Here is a 22,640-nt window from a genome sequence, read left to right as displayed (position 1 = left end):
TGTAGGAGTCTTGGGTAGAGTCTTAGAGCGAGTGTCGACGGGCCCGACAGTGGTGCATTTACTAGGAGCTAGTATAATAAGTGGCGATTTTTAAACCTTAGCTAATAGAGGCATCCAGCTAGTTAGTGTATGATCCAAAAAGGGTGGGGATAGATCCAATAGATCTTGATAGAAACTGTCAAGCCAAGATTCAATGACAAGAAAGAGCTGAAAGGGCTAGACGGAGAGTAGAGATCATTAGGAGGTATTCTCCTAAGCACAATAGTTCAATATCTATAAGAGTGAGAGGTCTTATTGATCCAATTAATATTACAATTAGTCCGTCAAGGAAAGGAGGAAACTCTAGTGTTTCTCTTTCTTTGAAAAGTCGGTCTACTTCGAGTGGAAGTGTAACCCCCAATACAAACTCCTAGAGTAAACCCGATCATTACGATGGTACAACTAATTGCTATATCTAGAGGAACGACGAATTTGTTGACGTTTGGTTTTACCTTATCAATTTTTAATGGGTTAGCAGAAGAGGATGCAGAAATCTATATTAAGCAAGTTTCAAAAATTAATGTTTAATTGTTGGATTTAGGACAAGGGCATATTATGATGTTTTTAAATATGACTTTGAAAGGAAGAGCTACGGTATAATATCATGGCTTGGAAGCCAAAACCATATTAACTATGATAGATCTATTTTATGCAGCCTTTCGAATAGAGAGGTGGTCAATATTGGCTACATGTTTTGCATGTAACACGTCAATAGCCTGATGAGAATGCTCAAGCTTATGCCAAGAAATTAAAGAAGGTATTTCACAAATTACAAGCCTCTATTCCCATTCCACATGTTACCCAACTACAATATTTTTTTACATGGATTGGATTTCAATATGCAAGTGCAGTTGAGTAGTGTTTCTCTCGCTCATATAGATATTACCATTACATGAGCAGAGGAGATAAGAGCCACAATTACAAGCAGCCTACACATCTAGGGAAAACCTCTATTCAAGGCTAGGTCCTATACTTATAGTTAGTGGAAGTCAAGGTGTGATAATTCTATTGATAACAAATCCTAAGTCAAGAGAAGGCATTACACAAAATATGCCCATGCTGCCAGCTCCTCTTAATGCTGCCATACCAATGGCTAGCCAAATGGACCCATTAAATAGTGGGAGCCAAATGATGGACCTCAATGTAATCCCAACTAATCAACCCGCAATACCTAAGGAGGTGGTTAAGCCATTGGGATGCCAAGTGGATGATTATGGTTACGAGTCTAGTGTATCAAATATTCTTGGGATAGTCCAGGACATGATGAAGCATTATACTGATATGATAACTAAACAATATAGACAAATAGCTATAGATGAAAACTTCTTGAAGAAGCAAAAAAATTTAGTAGAAAGTTGATGTCCTGAAGAGGATGGTCCATTAAGATTTTGTTGTAAGTGGTATGGTGGTTAGCACCTCCCATGGAATTTCCCTTATGTGAAGTGTGATATATATGGGAAGTCAAGACATATGGCCAACACATGTTGGAGTAGAGTTAGTTCACTCCAGCAAGGTAGTCAGCAACTTGGGCCAATGAATCATTGTTCAAATGATGCAAATCGTTGAGGGGAGGGCCCTAAGAAAACATTGTAGAGAAAAAAAGCTACCCTAGAGAAAGTGTCTAGTGGGGTTAGTCGAGTAGAGCTGCTTCCAATTTGGGAACATAGCCTCCAACAATGTAAGAGTGGTCACTAGGGGCCAGAAAATGAAAGAGGCTTAGAATGATGATCCAAGTACAAGTAAATCCAACCTAAGTCTATCATGGTTGACAAGAAGGTTACAAATGCAAGTATTCAGGCGGGTCCTCTTAAATCTGAAGGTGTTTTGGGGGAGCCCATGGTTAAGAGAAAGCATAACTCAAACACTAAGGAGGTTGTTAATGTTGTCAGAAAGTTGAAGGAGAGGATGGTGTGGTAAGAAAAAAAGGCTGTTGTAAACTTCCGTGAGCAAATGCTCTATGTGAAGTCAAGAGAGATGTGAACTTGCTACAATTAATACAATTGTCACCTAACATTTGCAAGGAGTTCAAGAGAATCCTAAGAATGGGTTATGTTGTAGAACCTACTAGTGTCAATCGAGTGGGCACTGTTGAATGGTGGGAACATGTGAATGGATGTACTGGAGAGGCTTGGTTTACCCATTCAAAAGGATATTACAACTATCCTAAAAATGGATGATGATAGTTTAAGACAGTCGAAAGGAATAGTCTCTCAAGTATATATAACAGTAGCACATATTGAGTGTGTTTTGATTTTCGTGTTATCTGATTTACTAAGAGACCAAGCTATCAAATGCTATTAGGAGGACCGTGGATATTACACTCTGATTGTTTGGTAGACATCCTAGTTGGTTGGTTGATGTTTGGGCATGGTTTGAGGAGAATGATTTTGGATAATGTGACATCGATGTAATAGAGAGGGATTTTGGGACTCCTAATGATCCCCATTTAGTCAATCTCGGTACTAGTAATCTAACGATGAGTGTGCAAACTATGTATTGCTTCTACAAGAGTTTAGGGATATATTTGTATAGAGCTATGATGAGTTAAAGGGATTTCCCCTTCTATTGCCATGTATACAATCCCATTGAAAGAAGGCAGTAAGCCAATAAGGCAGAAGGTTAGATGAATGCCTTTTGAGCTGAGAGAGCCTCTTTTTAAGGAATTGATGCATCTAAGAAAGGCAAGTGAGATCTTTCCTGTTGAATGCATTGAATGGTGCTTACTGATTGTGATAAGGAAGAAGAAGAACAATCAAATCCACCTATGCACAGTTTTTATAGAGCTAAACAAGTAGACAATAAAGGACTACTACCCTTTGCCCTTTATTGATTAGATTTTAGAACAGTTGTTGGCAAGGTGAGAAATGCACTCCATGGATTTTTTTCCATATTACAATTAGATGGCCATAGCTAAGGAGGATAATTTGAAAATGACATTTTGTACCATGTCATGGCTTTTGGTCTATGCAATGCTCATGGGTCTTGGCAAATAACGACTGATAAGATGTATTTGTTGACATCTCCTTTGAAGAACTTAAGGTTTTATAAATAATTTAGGGGCGGCTACCACAACCTGTGATAGATAACTCATCGTTCTATGTAATTGCTTTGAGCGTTGTTGTGAGTATTACATAGCGTTAAATCCTTGGAAGTGTGTATTTGGGGTTCCTTACAGCTTATTGCTTAGTCATGTTGTGAATGTGGCCGGCACACTGATCCTGCGAAAGTAGCAATAATTGTGGCCATGAGCCCACCCACCAGCCCTAGGGAGGTTCATAGCTTTGTTTCCTTTATGGGCTATTATCGTTGGTTCATTAATGCATTGGTTGAGCGTTCATTACCTTTGACGAATCTCTTGGCACACAGCCATGTTTTCAAATGGACTGAACCATGTGTAGTGGCATTTGAAGATGTGAAGATGGAATTATCCAAAATGCCAATATTAAAAGCTCTAAAGAGAGGTGAGGTTTTTTATATCTTTACAGCTGCAATGAGGTATAGTATCAGTCGTTTCTTATCCCATATTTGGAAGGCATAGCTTTATCATCCGTTCACTTTTGCAAGCCAAAAATTAGGCGTTTTGAAGCTCTGTTATAGTTATTTTAAAAAAGTATGTTTGGCTATGGTGTTTGCCACCAAGAAGTTTAGACATTACAATTTTTTATTATGAGAAGGTGGTGTTTTTCACCAAGTGTAAGGGTCTACGATTATTGTTGAACAAGCTTTAATCCACTGATCGCCTAGCTAAGTGGTTAATCTCTTTTTAGGAGTTTGACTATGAGATTTGAAGTAAGCCACCAAAATTGCAGGGTATTTTTAAATGTTTAGTAGTTTTTGGTGAGCCTAAGGAAGAGTGGGATGATATTAGTGAATGCAAGGATCTATGCAAGATTGATATAGCCCCAATCATCCCATCATGATATGCATCTATTACACATTATCTATCCATAGGTAACCTAATGGCGACTCTTTCTAAATCTGAGAAGAGGAAGGTTAAGCAATAAGCACTTTGCTTTTCCATTATAGCTGGTGTCTTGTACAAAAGCAGAGTGGATGATGTGCATCATTGTTATGTGGTGCTTGATGAGGTACCATTCATTTTAGAGGAATGCCATGCTTCAATATGTGGTGATCATTTTGCTAAATGGCTTACCACCTAAAAAGCTTTATGTGTTGGTTCTTGGTGGGTCCAATGGTTTTTCATGGTGCTTTTGCATATGTTAAGCATTGTTTGTCAAAGACACGATGTAAGGGAAAATCTTAAGAGATTGCTAAATCCCATTCTGGTTATCCTACCCTTTGAGAAGTGGGACATTGATTTTATTGAACCTATGCATCCTTCATCTGCTACACAAAAGTGTTATATCATTGTGCCGGTAGACTATTTTACAAAGTGGTTGGAAGCTTACTCTATGATGAAGGATAATGCCAAGGAGATCGCTAGTTTTATTTTGGAGCTAATTGTTTGCCGTTTTGGTCCACCTAAAGAGCTTGTGTTTGACTGTGGGACACATTTTTTGAATAAAGTGATTGAGGATTTGATAGAAGCACTAAATATTAAACATAATAAGACCTTGCCTTACAACCCCCAAGCAAAGGTGCAAGTAGAAAGTACCAATAAGTAACTTGTGGAGATTTTATCTAAGATGGTATCTGAAGGTAGATATTTGGGCTTATAATATGACATTTAAAAGAGCTACATGCCACACCCCTTTCAAATTAGTATATGGCGAAGAGTATGCTTTACGTCTAGAGATTGAGCTGCCTACAATAAGGTTCACTTCAAACCATTCTTGGGGTGAAGAGGAAACATTGCAAGAAAGCTTCACTTTCCTTGCATATCTTGATGAGATTAGATTGTAAGTCTTGTTACATCAAGAAGTAAGGAAGAAGCGAATGAAAATACTTCACGATCTTTGTGCTAAGAGATATAAATTTACCAAGGATCAATTGGTCCTATATGATGATACCTGTGGCGTGAGCTATTCCTTGGCAAGTTAGAACCCAGTGGGATGGCCCTTATAAGATTATTTGGATAGGAAATAATGGCTTTACAACTTTTTTAGTAGATTTTCAAGGGATAGAGTTCAAAATTAAAGTAAACTTCAATAAACCGAAGCCCTATTATGTATAGGGATTGACGTGAGACTTGTTTGCAGGTCCTTCAGGATTCAACTTAAACTTGTAGAGGAGGGTACCAAGACTATTGGATGGGAAAAGTTATTCCTTATCTTCAGCATCCATATTTAGAGTAGCATTACCACCAAGGTAAAGTGATCTAGTGGAGTAAGGGTTATCACATTACTAAGTGACAAGGTGGATCTTTCACATAGAGACATTCAAGTCTATTGCCATCATTATCAGCGGGTTCTTACTAGCATCCCCATTGAGTTTAGTGAGGAAGGAGGGATTGTACTTGTCTTATATTCCCTCTCTCGGTTAGACTTTGATTATCATAAGTGTGAGTAGGTTGAGTTCAATGAGGAAGGAGGGATCGTACCTGTCTTATATTCCCTCTCTCGGTAGACTTTGATTATCATAAGTATGAGTAGGTTGATTGTTATGGTAGGTTACATCAATGAAGTCTTGGTTTATACATTATATTTTGATGGAGCTTCTTGAGGACTTGCTAAGCATATGAGTATATGGGTTGTCATACAAGACCCCCATCATTGAGTATTTTTGAAAATGGGAGTGTATTTAGGCACCATTTTTAATAACATGGTAGAATACAAGGCTTTGCTTATGGGGCTAAATTTAGACAGATGTGGTGGTATTCGTTGGTTATTGGTGAAAGACGACTCACACTAAGTGATCAACCAATTGAATGGGACCTATAGTGTGAGAGATTCCATTCTAAGGATGTACCATCATGTAGCCTTCGACATCCTTGAGATCTTTGAGGCAATAAATTGCCAATTGATTTTCCATCAATGGAATCACTTTGCAAACTCCTTGGCTAATTATGCCTTTATTGAAGATGTCTTTTTAACTATGGCCTTGAGGGGCTTTTATAATTGCATAGTGATATCAGCTCCCTAGAGCTACTATGGGGATTGCTTGTGCTGACATGTCCCGTTTTGGTTGCCGATAGTTAATATGGGTTATGAGCTAGGTAACCATTAACCATCTTCCTATTCTTTTACGCACACATTGGATTATTCAACATTATATTCATCAAACTCCCCTTGCCATTTATGCACTGGGCTTAGCTAATAATGTTATGCATTTAGTGTAGGGATTGAGTAGCCCATCCCCTTGGTCTAGTTTTGTGCTTTAGTGTAGGTTGTTGAATGGTATGCTTTATGGTTAATTCTGTTAGGCCAAGATGGCCTATTGCTTTGGATATAATATTCTATTTCATTAGGCTAAGAGGGCCATTTTTTTGTATGGTGAAATGCCATATTTCATTAGGGCAAGAGGGCCATGTGTCTATTTGGTGTGGGTGTGTTTAATGGTTCTTTGTTCTAGTATTGCATTAGACAGGTTTGAAGGAGCCCACCTAGAGGGAGCCAATTGGTACATGGACACTTTTTGCGGCTAGTCCAAGTAATATATTTCCTTTCCAAGTTATTTTCCCTTAAGCAGAATGTATTATGTGTATTTTGGAAAATTTTTCTTTCTTTAGTTGGGGACTGGTAGTCAAGGTATGAAGTCCCAAGATTAGGTAAGGTATGTTTGGGGAGGTTTGAGTAGTTGTTGCTGACCTCTTGTGAAGACATTATCAAGCATGTAAAGAGTTGTTTCGGAGGGCAGTCCTAGTAACCTTATCCCTTTAGCCTATTAGGAAGTTGGTTCTAGGAATACCTATTAGTTGTGAGGAAGTTAGGAAAGCTTTATAAGTAAAAGAGAAAAATGATAAATATATTTGAAATATATATAATATGGAGGTGTGTAAAAAGGAATTCTAACCCTTGAAATAAGAAAACCAAAAGAAAGAAAAATTTCAAAGGACTAATGTTCATTGCCTTGCAAAGGCTTGGTAGTTCCTAGGGATGAGCTAGAGACTGGAGGCCAATGCTTTGTCTTCCTAGGGGTGGCATTTTGCCGAGAAGAATATGAGGATAGTTGGAGCAAAAATTAAAGTGAGAAAGAACAAAAAGGAAAATCGTGTCGTCTCGGGAGAGCTTGGTAGGTTCTTGGATACCGAGACTCTCCAATGCCCTATTCTCCTTGGATCACACAATGCTCAGCTCCCTCCTACCTATAATATAATGAATAATAGAGATTGAGCCAAAAGAAAATAAATATAAATGAGACAAGCTAGAGGAGCACTTGCCTAGTAAAAGTTCCCAGTCCACTTGTCTTAGGCTATGTTGTGCTATGTTGTGTATTTTATTTATAGTAGCTTGATGCTCTAAATTGTGGTTTATGTGTGTGTAGATTAGTTCTTGAGTTTGACAAGCTGAGTTGCTTTATCTTGAGATCACCAATGCGAGATGATTTTAAGGTGAAATTCAAAGTGTAAAAGTGGCATGAGAGCCGTAAAAGTGACAATTTGGCAAAAATTGTGTCGATCATGGATCAAGTAGTTGGAGTTTTTTTTGGTGCATTTCGACATAAAAAATCCAACACAAGTGTCCATTTGTCGGATCAGAGTCCATTTGATCCCCCATTTAATGGCTGCAAGGTTTTGAGTTATAAAGCAGCTACCTAGTCTAGAAGTCAAAAAACAAGTGATGTAGGCCAAGGTAATAGTTTTCGATACTAGGAAACCACTCCTCTAGTTGGATTGCAAATTCGAGATTGTTGCCCCTCCGTTTGGTTTGAAACCACTTCCAATTAGTGCGAACACGATGGGGTTGAATTGGTTATTTGATAAGTCATAGTTTAATGAGGCCTAAAAGAAACCTAATCTCCAAGAAACATCATGAATGGGAAGGGGGAGTGCCATTTTTAATAAATAATGACATTGTCTACCTGTCCGGAATCATGCCTCCTTCTCTTGGCTCTAAGATCCCTAATTTCTTCGCTCCATATTGCCGCAAATAGCAAGAGAAACAATGCATTCTATGGAAAGTTTAGATTTTGGTATTTTTCTCTTCTCTTTCTTTCTTTCTCTCTCTCTCTCTTTCTCTCTCCTTAATTGCTATTCATGTGGGTTGAGAGGATGAGGGGGAATGGATGCCAGTTCGTGATGTGATGCAAGAAATGAAACAAGGAAGCACAAAGGTGATGCTATGTGATGGCATTATAGTGGCTCCAATTTTTGAAATACGATTATGCATCGCGTGTGCAAGATTTAGCGTAAGTGCTGATTTATTGCATATTATGTTGTATCTCTTGTGTCTATTGTAGAATATGATTGAAAATGCTTGAGTTATGTTTGGTGATGTTTGAAATGATAAAAAACTTAGTCACTTTCAGTCATTTATATAATAAAGATTCAAACTGCAAAACTCGATATGTGGGATTTAATGTGAAAATCGGATTTTTGTTGGATTTTGAGGGTTCAATGTTGCTTGCATGGAATACAAATGGATACTAGTCATATAAATAAAAAATCAAGAAAAATTAGTAATTTACATTCAAATAAATGAAAAAAATTATGAAAATGGTCTTAAAAAATAGAAAAAAAATACACAAAAAATTATAAAAAATTAAGAGAGATAGAGTGTGGATATATAATGAGAGTAGGGCGTGATGATTTTCTTTAGCCTATCTCTATTTGTGTGTGAAATGTGTGTATTTATCACTTATTCATGTAAAAAATGATGACAAAATCCTTTTACACCTATGAACGGAAGTAAAACCTAAATGGTAGGAGGAAAATGATTGAAAAGAGATAAGATTTGAATGAGTATCCAAATGATCTTGGCCACGAGGCCATGGGGGTTGTTTGGTGTGTATAGGAGCTTGGCTAGAGCATTGGAGCTAGTGTTGGGCCCATTTTCGGTCCCGATAGAGGTGGTGTGTTTTCTTGGAGTTGCTAATAAGTGGTAGTTTTTGAGCCTCGGCTAATAGGGATTCGGTTAGTTAGTGTATGCCAAAAAAGGTGGAGATAGGTCCAATATATCTTGATAGAAACTATCAAGCTGAGATTCAACAACAAGAGTTGAAAGGGCTAGATGGAGAGCAGAGATCATCAGGAGGTATTCTCCTAAATGCAGTAGTCTAGTATCGCTAAGAGTGAGGTCTTATTGACCCAATTAATATCCTAGTTAGTTCTTCAGAGAAAGAAGGAAGCTCTAGTATTTCCCTCTCCCCAAAAAGTCAATCTATTTCGAGTAGAAGTGTAATCCCTTGATACAAACTCCTAGATCAAATCCAGTCATTATGATGGCACAATCAATTGTGATACCTGCAGGAACAATGGATTTGCTGGTGCTTGGTTTTCCCCTACCAATTTTTAATGGATTAGCAAAACAGGATGTGGAAATCCATATAAGTAAGTTTCAAAAGTTGATGTTTAACTTTCAGATTCAAGACAAAGGGCATCTTATGACATTCTGTAATATGACTTTGAAAGAACCATAGCCATGATGGATCTATTTTATATGGCCTTTCAAAGAGAGTTTTCCCTTGAGAGAGGTGGTTAATATTGAGGCAATGTGCTTTGAATCTAATATGTCAAGAGTCTCATGAGACACTACAAGGATATGGAGGCATAGCGACAGCGCTTTCCAATGTAAAATAGCGGTGTCGCTATTAGCGACGGTGCTTAGACGAAAAAACGCGGGCTGAAACCTGAGCACATTATTTTGCGTGAACGAACGAAAGAGAGAGCGAACTCCATCTTGCATTTGAGAGGGAGAGAGAGAGAATGAGAGAAAGAGAGAGAAGGAAAGCTTCTCACTGTCGCCGCTGCCGTTCGTGAAGAAGAGGAGAAAGTGTACGGAGGTCGAAGAGGAGCCGCCGAATCCATCCTCGGGCCTTTGCGGTGAGTGCATTATTCCTTCTTGCTTTGTTTTTGTTTTTTCTATTTTTCTTTTACTTGTTTTTGTTAAAAATCATGTGTATTGAGAGAGGGAGAGAAATAGAGAAAAGAAAAGAAGGAGCGAGAGAGAGAGAGGGAGAAAACATTAAACATAATAGGAAAAGAGAGAAAGAGAGGGAGAGGGAGGGAGGAAGGGAGGGAGAGAGAGAGGAAGGGAGAGCTTGTTATTGTTGTTATTGTTTTATTTCTTCTTTTCTTTTTTCCTTGTTTGTTGTTGTGGTAGTCGTGGTAGTGGTAGTGGTAGTGGTAGTTGTTTAATTTCTTATTTTCTTGTTTGTTGTTGTTGTGGTAGTCATAGTAGTAGTAGTAGTGATAGTAGTAGTAGTTGTTTAATTTCTTCTCTTCTTGTTTGTTGTTGTTGTGGTAGTCGTGGTCGTAGTCATAGTCGTCGTAGTCGTGATTGTAGTAGTAGAAATAGTAGTTTTCTTGTTTGTTGTTGTTGTAGTAGTAGTGGTTTTTTTTCTTTTCTTGTTTATTTTTGTTTAGTTTTCTTGTTTGTTGTTGTTGTTATAGTAGTAGTAGTAGTAGTAGTTTTTTCTTCTTTTTTTTTGTTTGTTGTTATTGTAGTAGTAGTAGCAGCAGTAGTAGTTGTTTTTTCTTCTTTTCTTGTTTATTGTAGTGGTAGTGGTAGTGGTTTGTCGTAGTCGTAGTCGTAGTCGTAGTCGTAGTAGTAGTAGTAATAGTAGTAGTAGTGGTTTTCTTGTTTGTAGTAGTAGTTTTTTTTTTCATTTTCTTATTTATTGTTGTTTAGTTTTTTTGTTTATTGTTGTAGTAGTAGTGGTAATAGTAGTAGTTTTTTTTTCTTTTCTTGTTTGTTATTGTAGTAGTAGTAGTAGTAGTTGTTGTTGTTGTTATTTTTTCTTCTATTCTTGTTTATTGTAGTGGTAGTGGTAGTGGTAGTGGTAGTGGTAGTGAGGGAGAGTTGTTGTGGTAGTTGTAGTCATGATTGTTGTTTAGTTTTTTTGTTTATTGTTGTTGTAGTAGTGGTAATAGTAGTAGTTTTTTTTTCTTTTCTTGTTTGTTATTGTAGTAGTAGTAGTAGTAGTTGTTGTTGTTGTTATTTTTTCTTCTATTCTTGTTTATTGTAGTGGTAGTGGTAGTGAGGGAGAGTTGTCGTGGTAGTTGTAGTCATGATTGTAGTAGTAGTACTACTAGTAGTAATAGTAGTTTTCTTGTTTGTAGTAGTAGTAGTTTTTTTGGTTTTCTTGTTTATTGTTGTTTAGTTTTCTTGTTTGTTGTTGTTGTTGTTGCAGTAGTAGTAGTAGTAGTAGTTTTTTCTTCTTTTCTTGTTTATTGTTATTGTAGTAGTAGTAGTAGTTGTTGTTGTTGTTGTTGTTTTTTCTTCTTTTCTTGTTTATTGTAGTGGTAGTGGTAGTGCTAGTCGTCATCGTCATCGTCGTAGTTGTAGTTGTAGTCGTCATAATCGTGGTTGTAGTAGTAGTAGTAGTGGTTTTCTTTCTTTGTTGTAGCCGTAGCCGTAGCCGTAGTCGTAGTCGTGGTTGTAGTAGTAGTAGTGGTTTTCTTATTTTTGTAGTAGTAGTAGTAGTAGTAGTTTTTTTGTTTTCTTGTTTATCTTGTTTGTTGTTGTTGTTGTAGTAGTGGTAGTAGTAGTATTTTTTTCTTTTCTTGTTTATTGTTGTTGTTTTAACAATGAAGATAAGCAAGAATTTATCAATGTTGTGCATAGCTTCTACGAAAACATGGTGGAAGCATGGGAAAAAAGCTCTATCACACATTACATGGTGCGTACTAAGTTAATAATTTAAAATTGAATGAATTGTATAAACTATTGAGCATAGTTTTACTTATGTGTGATATATGTCTTTGTGGCATATCCTTGAGGCACATGGACCATACTTTGCAGAAAAGAGAAGTATCAGAATTTGGTCCACACAAGGGATGGAAAATTCACATTGGATAGCGCGTGGTGCATACCAAAGAAAAACTGATCATGGTGGAGGGGTGAATGGTAGCAATCCAATGATCCAATTGCTATCTTGGTGGTATAGGATTATAGTAGCGAATGAAGCTAAACTCTCGCAAAAGAGAGCAAATGAAAGTGTTGATGAATCGACTGCAGACATGATGGAATCACATCGTGTCACTAAAAGAGTGCATTATGAAGCCTCAAGTGCCAAAGAAAACCATGCAAAGTGGCTAGAAACAAGGCTTCAATAAAGCAACAAATGGGTTCGAAAGGAGCTAAGATAGTAAAATGAACAATGTGAGTTAGTGTGAATGCAATTCATAGTTTAAGAGAGAAAGAGAGAGTGTGCATCTATGTGAATGAGTCTCATAGTTTAGGGTTATATAAAAGAGGGTTTCACTTTCTATCTTATTCATTGAGTTCTCACATCTCTTGTGCAAGAAACATGGCTAGGTCTAAGGTAGTTACAAATAAGCTTTCACTCAGAGCCCCATATCGTGTTTAGTCCCTTGGAGCATCTACTAGCTTAGATGCATCCCCTTCTCAACGTAATCCACATTCCTCAAGTTGCCCTCAGCATCCCCATAAGAAACACAAGTGGAAACCAAGTACAGTGGCCTTGAGAGAAATTAGAAGGTATCAATGCTCTTTTGATCTCATCATTCCAAATGCAAGCTTCTAGAGACTTATTCGCGAGATTGTGTAAGATCTCTATCACACATAAATCAGGAGGTGGTTTTTGGTACAAGGTTAGGATAGATCTGATCGCTTCATAAAAGAATGTCTTCATGCTCTATAGTGTGCTGTAGAGGTGAGAGCGGAGTTTTGATGCCGAGACGTGCTTAAAAATAGCCAAAAATTACGAATATCGAGGGAAAAATATTCAACGTCGAAGGCGGCGGCTCCAACTAGGACGATTTTAAGTACCAAGTGAAATACGACTTTTAAAAGGCGTCCGAGTGACACTTGTTGACTTTTGATAAATTTTGAGACTACCGTGCAGGTTGTCAAGAGTTGCCAGACAATGCAAGATGTCAAGCCGGACGCCGAGGATTTTTCAGAGCTCGATTTGGAGCCCGGACTGAAAAATGGCCACAAAATGGTCAAGATATGAAAAGTTGGACACTTGGGAGGCCAAAATTGGGCATGCCTTTTGAGTTTGGACCTCCCCCTCTCCCTTCAAAATTTTAAGCATACAAGATGAAAAAACATGGAGAGAGAAGATAAAGGAGGAGATGGAGGTGCCATCATTTTCACGCCAAATTTTGCTCTCTCTCTCATGATTGGGGGGTTGCATACAACCCATGGAACAGATCTTGGGCCTTGATTCCCCCCTATGGGCCGAGCATATCGCCGCTCTTCGCCCCTCAAATGGTGGCCTGAATGGAGAATTCTGATTTTAGTCTTTCACTCTTCTTCCTCTCTCTCCCTTAAGGGGCTGTTCTTGTGTGGAAGAAGACAATGAAGAATGGTGGAGGAAAGCTTGTCCGGATGAGACTAGATTGCGTCCGGATGGATGAAGACATGAAGAGTGCTGTTCTTGAAGATGCTGAGCATTAAATGCATGCTAGAAATTAGTCCCGTAATTAAGACCAAGAAATCGAGACGTGAAAATAAGCGGTAATGCTATTTTTATAAAAAAAAAGATCTTTTTATGCTATTTGCTTTATGAAACCTTGTTCATATGGGATGAAAGTTTATTATAATATTATTTGCCATGATTTATAACTGTTTATAACTTGAAAATAAAAAAATATAAGGCTACATGGTCAGAATTAGTGTTAAAATATATAAAAAACACGTATTTTAAGGGTAAAATTGGGTTTTTTGCTAGATAAATGAGAAATATGATATGTCACACAAACTAAATCTGAGTTTTTTTCTGTCAATGAACCTAAGGGCCACAGCCAACAATCAATTTTCATTTTCAGTCATTATTTATTAAAGAAAAATAGAAAAATTACCCAAAAATGAAAAAAATAGGTTTAAAATTAGGAAAAAATAAAAAATGAACTGAAAAAAATTAGAAAAATTTATATCTATGTTTGTGCGATATATAATGATGGCAAAGCACGAGGTTGGCCTCAGTTTGTCCCCGTTTCTATGTTTTGTATATATTTATTGGATTTTTTAAAAGGGAGAAATGTATAGAAACCCTATCTAACTGATCAATGATACAAAATGCTAAGAGTTGGATGAAAAGGGGTTGAAACATTGAAAGATAATAAAAGATTTGATTTATACATTACACTTGACAAATAGGAAACTGTTTAAATAAAGAGGATGGTAGCATGAGCATATGGCTCGGTGCCTCCTTTCGACGTAGAATGCGCTAGTAAAATTCATGGAAAGTATGCTTTATGCACCATGCACGATGCTGATCTTTCTTTTTTCTGAGCACATAGCTATACACGATTTGCATTGGGCATAATAATTAAAAGGTATCAGAAAAAAATCCTGGATGCATGGCACATGTCTTTCTTAGGTTGTGACCAATGATGAGCGTAAGAGAACGTCCCAAGCTATAGGTTAGTTGTTGGGTCCTAAAGGGAAATTGTTGTGAGAAATGGTATATTTTGGAACGTAAAATATTGGTACCTTGAGAGAAGTTTGTGCTCGTTTGTGTTATATGTTTAGCAGCGCATCAAGGGGCCAATCCCTGTGATGTAGGAGAGCTGCAGTGGGGCTCCGACTATTAGTCGGTGGAGTGCCTCCTATATATGTGTGACGAGGCGTTATGCCTATGTACTTTGGGTTCTCTCTTTGAGGAGTTTTAGAAAAATGTTGGACTATAAACTAAAACCGCAGGAATTAAGCTTTAGGACAGTTTGTCCTTCAGCCTTAGATTGACGGTCCTGGTCCACGAGACCATGAGGATGTTTGTGTGTCATGAGCATGAGGTTCGGCTAGTGCCATAGCCAGTGTCGGCCCATTTCAGGTCCCATCAGTGGTGCGTCTATCGGGAGCCACCAATAAGTGGTAGTTTTCGGATCTAGGGTTTTTAGGGACAAAAAAAAAGTTGGTTTATGTCCTCTGACAAGGACCGTCAAGACGAAATCCAAAAAGCAGAACGTGCTGAGAGGGCTAGACAGCGGTCAGAGATTATAAGTCGTTATTCTCCTCAAAGGAGTAGCCCAATACGTATAAGAGGCAGCGGTCTTAGTAACCCAACTGCTGTACATAGTCCGTTAGGTGCAGGAGGAAGTGTAAGTTCTTCCTCTCCTCCACCAAGTTTACCCACTTCAAGTGGCGGGGTGAATTTACCCGTTCAAACTCCCATTGCTAATCCAATTGTCACCATGGCACAGTCTATTGCAATTCCTGCAGGGATGCCGGATTTACCAGCCTTAGTCGTTCCCTTGTCCATTTTTAGTGGGTTAGCTGAAGAGGATGCAGAATTTCACATTTGTGAATTTCAAAGATTGATGTTCAATTATCGCATCCAAGACGAGGGACATCTCATGATGTTATTTAATATGACGTTAAAAGGAAGGGCTGCGGTATGGTATCACAGCATAGAGTCTGGAACCATAACCACAATTGATCAATTTTATGCAGCTTTCTGAGGAGAATATGCCCGTGAAAGAGGTGGCCAATATTGGTTGCGTGTCCTAAATGTAACACGTCAAGATTCTCATGAGAATGTGAAAGCATATGCCAAGAAGCTGAAGGAAGTATTTCGTAAGTTACAAACTTACATTCCTATTCCGTCGGCTGCCCAATTGCAATACTTTTTGCATGGGTTGGATTTTAATATCCAAGTACAATTGAGCAGTGTGGCCTTGGCAGATATAGACATCGCTATTACGCGGGCAGAGGGAGTAGAAGCACGATTACAAACGGCCTACTCCTCTCGAATGAACGTTAATGCGGGTTTAGTACCTAGAGACAATCTACCATTGATGAATGGAAGTCAAGGGATGCCTATGACTAACCCTAATGGGAGAGGGAGCGTGGTTCAGAATGTACATTTGCTGTCAGCTCCTTCCAGTGTGACTATGCATATGGCAGGTCAGTTGGCTCCACCAAATATTGGAGGCCAAGTTTCGAATTCTAATGTTGTTCCTGTGGGTCAACAGCCAATGCCAAATCAGATTGTTAAGCCAATGGAACGACGAGTCGACAATCAAGGCTATGAGTCGAGTGCATCTAATGTCCTTGGCGAAGTTAAGGATATGATGAAGCATTATACTGACATGATTTCCGAACAATATCGAAAAATAGTTGTCGACGTTAATTTCTTAAAGAAGCAACAAAATCTGATAGGGAGTCGACGCCCTGAAGAGGGTGGACCCTCAAGATTTAGTTGTAAGTGGTGTGGTGGACATCACTTCCCCAGAAACTATCCAAATGTGAAATGTGACATTTGTGGGACGTCGGGCCATTTAGCTGCTACTTGTTGGAGTAAGATTAGTTCTCTCCAACAAGGGAGTAAACAGCCGGGCCCAGTGAATCATAGAGCTCAAGAAAATAACTTGCAACAGAATGATGCACCAAGACAAATATTGTAGAGGGGAAAAACAACTATAGAAGAGTTTCCACAAGGCAACGGAGTCAGCCTTATTGAGGCTGTACGAGTCAATGATGCCGAAACCTCTAACTTAAGAGCCGTGACAAGAGGCCAAAAGGCTAAAGAGGTTGATAAAGATAATGTAAAACCGATTGAGGGAAACTCTAAGCAAGGGGATAAGGGGACGCAAGTCCAGAGTCCTAGCATGGAAGGGGGACCGCTAAGGCCGATTAACAGAAAAGGTGACCTTAAGAAGGATGAGGAAGTGCCAAGAAAGAAGGCAAGAGCTAAAAAAGAATACCAAAACCGGTCCAAATACCAAAAGAGAGGATGGTTTGGCAAGAAAAGAGAGCTTTGGTTACTTATCATGACTTTGATTTAGCAAGTTCTCTTTGCGAAGTTAAACCAGATGTGAACCTCTTGCAATTGATTAAATTATCTCCAGGAGTATGCAAAGAATTTAAGAAGATCTTGCGTACTGGGTATATTGTAGAACCCTTGGGCATAGCACGAGTAGGAGAAGATTGGTTTGACCATGCTGAAAAGAACTGTCCTAGGGTTCCAGCTTATGTGGATGGAATATTAGTGGAACATGCCATTGTAGACATTGGATCCTCCATCAATATCATGAGTTCAGAATTGATGAAGAGGTTGGGTCTATGCATCCAGAAAGACAACTCTACCATTCTGAGAATGGTTGATGATAGTCTAAGACAACTAGAAGGTTGCGTCACTAAGATCCATGTTACAGTTGCGAGTGTAGAATGTTTCTTGGACTTTAGGGTGATTAGATTTGCAGGACGTCCTAGCTATCGAGTTTTGCTAGGCAGGCCTTGGATCTTACAAACAAGTTGTCAAGTCGATATACCCGCCGGTCGAGTGGTTCTAGGTAGAGGTGCTAATTGAGTAATAATCGATGCTTACCCTGAGTTTCCTTAGAGTGAGAGAGCTCCTTTATCTTCTACTGAATTAGAAACAACAGACGATCCATATGGTAGTGAGACATCATCTAGTGATGAATCTAAAGAGGGGTCCACTACAGAGGATATCTATCAGATAACTCTAAATGAGCCGATTGAGCCGCAAGATAGGATAAGAGATGCAGATGTGATTGAGTTAGACCTCGACATGCCGAATGATTTGTGGCCAATTAAATTAGGTTCCATGCTCAGTTTAGCAGAAAGGGAGGACTATGTGTCCCTGATTCAAGAATTCCGCGATATCTTTGCTTGGAGTTATGATGAGCTGAGAGGTATTCCTCCCAGCCTGGCTGTTCATACTATTCCCGTAAAAGAAGGCAGTCACCCTGTGCGTTAGAAGGTAAGGCGTATGCCTTTTGAATTGAGGGACAGGTTATTTGAGGAGTTACAGAAGTTAAGAAGAGCTGGTTTAATCTTTCCTGTATAACACACAAAATGGTGTTCACCAATTGTTATCAGGAAGAAGAAAAACAATCAGATTCGACTATGTGTAGATTTTAGAGAGCTGAATAAGCAGACGGTTAAGGATTACTACCCGTTGTCATTTATTGACCAGATCTTGGATCAATTAGTGGGTAGAGAAGTATATTCATTCATGGATTGCTTTGCGAGTTATAATCAGATGGCAATTGCAGAAGAGGACAAGTTGAAAACAACTTTTATTACTGTCTTTGGTACTTTTTCGTACTATGTGATGGCCTTTGGATTGTGCAATGCACCTGGATCATGGCAACGAACAGCAGACAAGACCTTTGGTGACATCGCCCCAAATGAGTTGAAAGTATTTATTGATGACCTGGGGTCGCCATTGTAAGGGAAAGGATGTTGATTATTTTAAGAAAATGCTTTGAGCGTTGCAGACAATTTTGTATCGCTCTTAATCCAAGGAAGTGTGTCTTTGGAATGTCTTATGGGCTATTGCTAGGTCATGTGGTCAGTTCAGTGGGGATCGCAACTGACCGTGAAAAGATCAAGGTCACAGTCGCTATGAGTCCACCATGCACTCCGAAAGAGGTTCATAGTTTTCTGTCGTCAATAGGGTACTATCTGAGGTTTATAAATGCCTTGGCAGAAAGAACGTTGCCATTAACAAACTTATTATCCTTTAACTGTCTATTTAAATGGAGCGACCCTTGTAAGGTAGCTTTCGAGGATGTGAAACAGGAGCTAGTAAAAGCACCCATTTTAAAAGCACCTAAAAGAGGCAAGGTGTTCTATATATTTTCAGCAGCCAACCACCATGCATAGTATCAGCAGTTGTTTAACCCAAATTTGAGAGGACAAGTGGTATCATCCGATAGCTTTTGCTAGTCGAAAATTGGGCATTTCAGAGATCAATTATACTTACATGGAGAAGTTGTGTCTTGCGATGGTCTTTGGGACTAAGAAATTCAGGCACTACATCCTCTATGAAAAGATAGTGTTTTATACGAAGACGGAAGGGCTTAGATTGCTTATGAACAAACTGCAACTGCCTGATCGTTTGGCAAAGTGGTTAATCACTTTGTAGGAGTTTGATTATGAGATTAAGAGTAAGCCATCAAGGTTGCAGGGTATTGTGGAATGCCTTGTGGATTTCGGGGAGCCGAAAGAGACTTTGGTAGAAGGAAGCGACATTGGAGAAATGTTTAAAATTGATACAGCTTCTATTCCATCTTGGTATGCTGTTATTACACACTATCTATCAACAGGAGAGATGGGAGTTGGTTTATCAAAATCTAAAAAGAGAAAAATCAAACAATAGGCTTTGAAGTTTTGCTTGATCGCAGGGACACTATATCGGCAAGGTGTTGATGATATCTACCGCCGATGTGTGATGCCTGATGAGGTTCCTTTTATTTTAGAAGAGTGCCATGACTCTGCATGTGGAGGGCACTTCGCGGGACGGTTGACGGTGCAGAAAGCTTTAAGAGCTGGGTATTGGTGGCCGTCCATCTTCCAAGATTCCTTTGAGTATGTTAAGGGATGTGATACCTGTCAAAGGCATGACAGTAGAGAGAATAGAAAACGTCCACTTACGCCCATCATGGCTATCCTTCCATTTGAGAAGTGGGGCATTGACTTTGTGGGTCCGATTACTCCATCGTCTACTATGCAAAAGAGGTACATTATAGTAGCCACTGATTATTTTACAAAATGGTCAGAAGCGCGGGCGACGAGGCATGACAATGCAAAAGAGACTGCAAGTTTTCTTTTAGAGCAGATTATCTGCCGTTTCGGTCCCCCAAAGGAACTAGTGTCGGACCGTGGAACCCATTTTTTGAATAAAGTGATCAAAAACTTGACTAAAGCTTGGCAAATTAGCACAATAAAATGACTCCTTATAATCCGCAAGCAAATGGGCAAGTTGAAAGTACTAATAAATAGCTTGTGGGGATCTTGTCTAAAATAGTCTCTGAGAAGAAACGAGACTGGGACATGAAGTTGTATGTGGCAGTATAGGCGTACAATACCACAAAGCGAGCTACCAGCCATACTCCATTTAAATTGGTTTATGGGGAAGAGTGTGTATTACCCCTCGAGATTGAGTTGCCAACCATACGGTTTGCAATTAACCACTCTTTGGGAGACGAGGATTCTGTCTTTGAACATTTCACGACCATAGCCCACCTAGATGAGTTGAAGTTGCAGAGCTTATTACACCAGGAGGTAGCTAAACGTCGGATGAAGCAGTTGCACGACCTTAGAGCGAAGAAGTATACCTTTAAAAAAGGGCAATTAGTTCTATATTATGATACGCATAGGGAGCTGTTTCTAGGGAGCTGGAACCTAAATGGGATGGCCCCTACAAGATTGTCAGACTAGGAAAAAATAGGTCTACGGCTCTATTAGCTGATCTACAAGGAGTAGAGTTTAAAAATAAGGTTAATCTTAATAAGATTAAACCTTATTATTTCTAAGTATGCTAATACAAAGAAAATGCATTGCAGGTCCATGCTGGGGATGATTTGAGACATGCAAAAGAGCTTAAAGCCGGTTGATGAGTTGGTTAATTCCTTATTTAGAGCACCCATATCTCGAGCAGAGATACCATCAAGGAAAACTCATCTAGTGGAGCAAAGGATATAAAGTGATTGAGCAAGAAGACGAGACCTTTGTGTGGGTGATCAAAGTCTTCTGCCATCATTGCTTGCGAGACTATTGACGAGTATCCCTGTTGAGTTTAATGAAGAAGGTGCGATGGAGCCGTCAGTTCATCCTCTCAACGTGTTGAACTTTGACTATCATAATTACGAATAGAGGAGTTCGTGATGGCAGGCTGTGTAAACTCATTGTGGACGTATACATTATATTTTGATGGAGTGCCTAGGGGCCCTAATAAAAAAGAGAGTGTTAGAGTAGTAATTCGAGATTCCCGACGTAGAGTTACGATGAAGTTAGCTGCTTATCTCGGGGTAGGATTCACTAACAATATGACAGAGTATAAAGCCTTGATTACGGGACTGCATATTACCAAACAAGGTGGTATTCGTTGGTTGTTAGTAAAAGGGGATTCCCAGTTGATCTTAAATCAGCTCGATGGGACATACACAATGCGGAATCCCATTCTTTGTATGTATCATCGAACTGCTTGAGTGTTGAAATGATCTATTTTTTTGCTGATTTTTATTGTTTTTGGGAGCTGAATGGTTGATTTTATGAGATGATTGATTGGTTTGGAAGTGTTTTGAGAGTGTTTTAGATAGGTTGGAATGGTTTTATTAAGCTTATGATGTTTATTAGTAGAGATGTGAAGTTCTGATGATGTTCTGATATGTTCTGATTGGTCCTGATTGGTTATGTTGAGTTTATGTTTTGTTCTGTTTTCTCTCTGTAAGGAGGGATGGAGTATTGATTAAAAGGGTTTGAGATTATTTGGAAGATTATTGAGTGATTTTTGATGGTTTGGAATGGTTTTGGTATGAGTTATGTGGTTCTGATGCTTTTTGTTGACCTTTTGTAACTCTCTGATAAGCTTCTGGTGAGCTTCTGTAGACCTTCTGTATGCTTCTGTATGTGTTTTGATGGATGAGAGTGTAGCTTGGGAAAGTTTTCTAGCCTTGGAAAGAGGTGAATACAAGTATAAAAGAGCTAAAAGAAGTGAAAGCTGTAGTTGCTGAAGACTCAAGTAAAGATTGGAGTGAAGTGATAGTGGTGAGCTACGAAAGGACACTGTAGTGGCTCTGGTGCCTCTTCATATCAGACATACCTCTTGGGAGGGGTATCCAGGACCTAAGAAGGATTATTGAGAGTGATTATTGAGCATTGTAGTGAGTATATGATGTATTATTGATGGAGAGAGAGAGAGAGAGAGAGAGAGTCAGAGATAGCCAAATCTACTAAAACAGTGTGATTGTATATGAGAGATTGAGAGAGAAGACTATGAAGATATTGAAGATGAATACTATGTGATGTATTTCCATTCAAAGATGGTGTATTCCTTTGCTTTCTTTGTTCTATTGATGGATGTTGTGAATATATTGAATAATATGGTTGATTCTATCAAATCCGTGGGAGATCTACATGATGCTGCATGAATATTTGTTGTGCCTGGTGTTCTTTTCTTCATTGTGATCATATAAAACCTAATAAAAAAGCTTGTTGATGTTACAAGATAGATTTTCTTGCAAGAGAATTCCCTTTTCCTTGGTGTTCCTCTTGGGCTCCATGTTTTTGGTGTGCAGTCGGGGAAACTTGCCATCAACAAGCACCAGAAGAGACTGAAAATGAAGGAAATGGCATTGCCAAGAAGAGAAGAATTCAATGGATATTTGTAAAGTTCATTCTTCCACTGAAGAGTTGAAATTTCTCATAATCAAAGCCAGTTTCCACAAGAAGTTCATCCCACAATAGCGGAAACACATCATCATCATGATGCATGCTCTATGTGGTGGATAGTTTCCTCTTCTTGTTGAAGCAGCAGAAACTTGCATCTTGGTGGCAAACTGTTTGGGAATAACTGAAGAGCAAAAACAGAGAGAATGACCATACATAGAAGATTTGGTATTCATTGAGAAGTTTCCAAACATCATCAAGTGGGAGATTGTGAAGAAGCTTCAAGAGTCTTTGTCTGTGGAGGTTCACAAAGACAAGAAGGAAAAGAGTTAGAATTTGTTCGTAGATGCTCAACAGCAAGATACATGGGATGCTTGGTGCACTGACAATCTTCTGTTTGTTCAATTAGCAACCCACTGGAAGTTGGTAGACAGAGTGTTCTTTATAACATACACTGTTGAAACCATCAGAAGCTGGCATTACTATGATGAT

General features: G+C 38.8%; 1 protein-coding gene across 5 annotated transcripts in view; it reads left to right on the top strand.

Annotated features, from left to right (window-relative positions):
* The window catches only part of LOC148037551 (F-box family protein with WD40/YVTN repeat doamin), a 122,113-nt gene that overhangs the window by 84,414 nt on the left and 15,059 nt on the right, over positions 1-22,640 (top strand). For 2 of the 5 annotated variants that reach the window (XR_015690657.1, XM_087676489.1), the window contains one exon: positions 9,859-9,919. Coding sequence is in view for 4 of the 5 variants with exons in the window: in XM_087676489.1 (XP_087532615.1) it covers positions 9,859-9,919 (61 nt within the window). In the remaining variant the exon portion in view is untranslated. Of the gene's footprint in view, positions 1-9,858; positions 9,920-11,663; positions 11,719-11,818; positions 12,404-21,368; positions 21,755-22,640 lie in introns of those variants that run through there. The other 3 variants (XM_087676486.1, XM_087676487.1, XM_087676491.1) reach the window with 3 other exon arrangements.

This window comes from Lygodium microphyllum, chromosome 4 (assembly GCF_053477565.2).
Source record: "Lygodium microphyllum isolate KBCC chromosome 4, Lygodium_microphyllum_v1.1.10, whole genome shotgun sequence".
Lineage (NCBI taxonomy): Eukaryota > Viridiplantae > Streptophyta > Polypodiopsida > Schizaeales > Lygodiaceae > Lygodium > Lygodium microphyllum.
This window is presented reverse-complemented; position numbering and strand designations above follow the sequence as displayed.